We start from the raw sequence: 1,589 nt of genomic DNA, 5'->3' as shown, positions 1-1,589 counted from the left end.
CTGTTGTAACGAAGCGCCACATACATGGCGTCACACAGGCATGCCGCGCCTTTGCCCACCCCCTTCCCCTCCCTCCCGAACCCGCACTTTTCCATGTGAATCTCCTTTCTTTTCTTTTATTTCCTGTCTTCATCTTTCTCTGCACGCAAAACACTCTTTCCACACCTCTCTCTCTCGCTTCTCCTGTGCTCATCCCAGCATGGTTAGATCCGTTCTAAGTATATCCCCCCGTATCGCCTCAGACGTTGTGAACCCGAGTACGAATCACAGCGCATGCACAGACACATACACACTCGCCCATAAACTTCACTGCGCTCCCAGCATCGACTGCCCACATCTCTGTCTCCTCCCCTCTGCTCTGGCAGCGCCCCGTAGGTCTCTTGCCATGCTGCTGAGCCGACGCTGGCACCAGGCCAGTGCTGCGCGTGGCAGCAGGGCCCCCGTCGTCTCCTTCACGGCTGCGGCGCTTACTAAAACGCTGGTGGCCGATCCGCCGCCGCTGCCGCCGATGAAGGGCGTCGCCTTTGGCACCCTCTTTACGCCGCACATGGTGATAATCGACTTCAACGACGGCAGGTGGGGTGCGCCGGCGATCGTACCTTTCGCCAACTTTTCGCTGCCGCCGCAGACGTCGTGCCTGCACTACGCGACACAGTGCTTCGAGGGAATGAAAGTGTACGCGGACATTGCCGACATCACGAGGGCTGCGAGGGGTGAGAAGCTGGAGAAGCAGAGCCTGCGCCTGTTCCGCCCTGACCGGAACGTTGCGCGCCTGCGCCACAGCATGCGCTCTCTGTGCTTCCCGGACTTTGACGAGGCGGAGATGCTGAAGGTGATCATGGAGTTCGTGAGGACGGAGAAGGATTACGTGCCTAAGGAGCACGGCTACTCGCTGTACCTGCGTCCGGCTGCTATCGGCACCGCAGATAGCCTCGGCGCCGCTCCCTCGAGGTCGGTGCGTCTCTTCGTGATTGCTTCGCCCGTGGGGCCGTACTACCTGCCGCCGGAGGACCAGTCGGGTGCGATGGCCATCAAGACCGTGACGCTGCTTGCGGAGGATAAGCGCAAGCGCGCGTGGCCCGGTGGCACTGGCGGCAGCAAGCTGGGTGCCAACTACGCTGGGCCGCTGCTGGTTCAGGAGGAGGCGCAGGCTCTCGGCTACAACCAGGTGCTGTGGCTCGGCTCCAAGGATGAGGTGCAGGAGGCCGGATTCATGAACTTCTGCACGCTGTGGAAGACGAAGGAGGGCAAGACAGAGCTGGTCACCGCGCCGCTGGACGGGACGATCCTGCCCGGCGTGACGCGCGACTCGATCCTGGCGCTTGCACGGTCGTGGGGCGAGTTCGAGGTGTCGGAGCGCCCGTACTACATGTCTGAGCTGGCGGAGGCGCTGCAGGAGGGGCGCGTGATGGAGTGCTTCGGATGCGGCACGGCTGCCATCGTGTCTTCCGTGAGCATGATTGCGTATCGCGGCAAGGAGTACAGCGTGCCGCTCTCGGAGCCGAGCTACGCGCGCCGGTTCCTGAACGAGATCATGGATATCCAGTACGGCAAGACGCCGAGCCCGTGGTCAGTGAAGGTTGAGGCTT

The 1,589-nt window shown here is 62.1% G+C and overlaps 1 protein-coding gene across 1 annotated transcript; it reads left to right on the top strand.

Annotated features, from left to right (window-relative positions):
- Nucleotides 1–385: 385 nt before the first annotated feature.
- On the top strand, nt 386–1,588 carry LDBPK_271950 (branched-chain amino acid aminotransferase, putative; the record flags this gene model as incomplete). The annotated part of the gene is made up of 1 exon (XM_003861998.1): nt 386–1,588. A coding segment is annotated over one exon (1,203 nt), but the record flags the coding sequence as incomplete, so codon positions are not given.
- Between the last annotated feature and the right edge of the window lies 1 nt (nt 1,589).

The sequence above is a fragment of the Leishmania donovani genome, chromosome 27, assembly GCF_000227135.1.
Source record: "Leishmania donovani BPK282A1 complete genome, chromosome 27".
Taxonomy (NCBI): Eukaryota; Euglenozoa; class Kinetoplastea; order Trypanosomatida; family Trypanosomatidae; genus Leishmania; species Leishmania donovani.
This window is presented reverse-complemented; position numbering and strand designations above follow the sequence as displayed.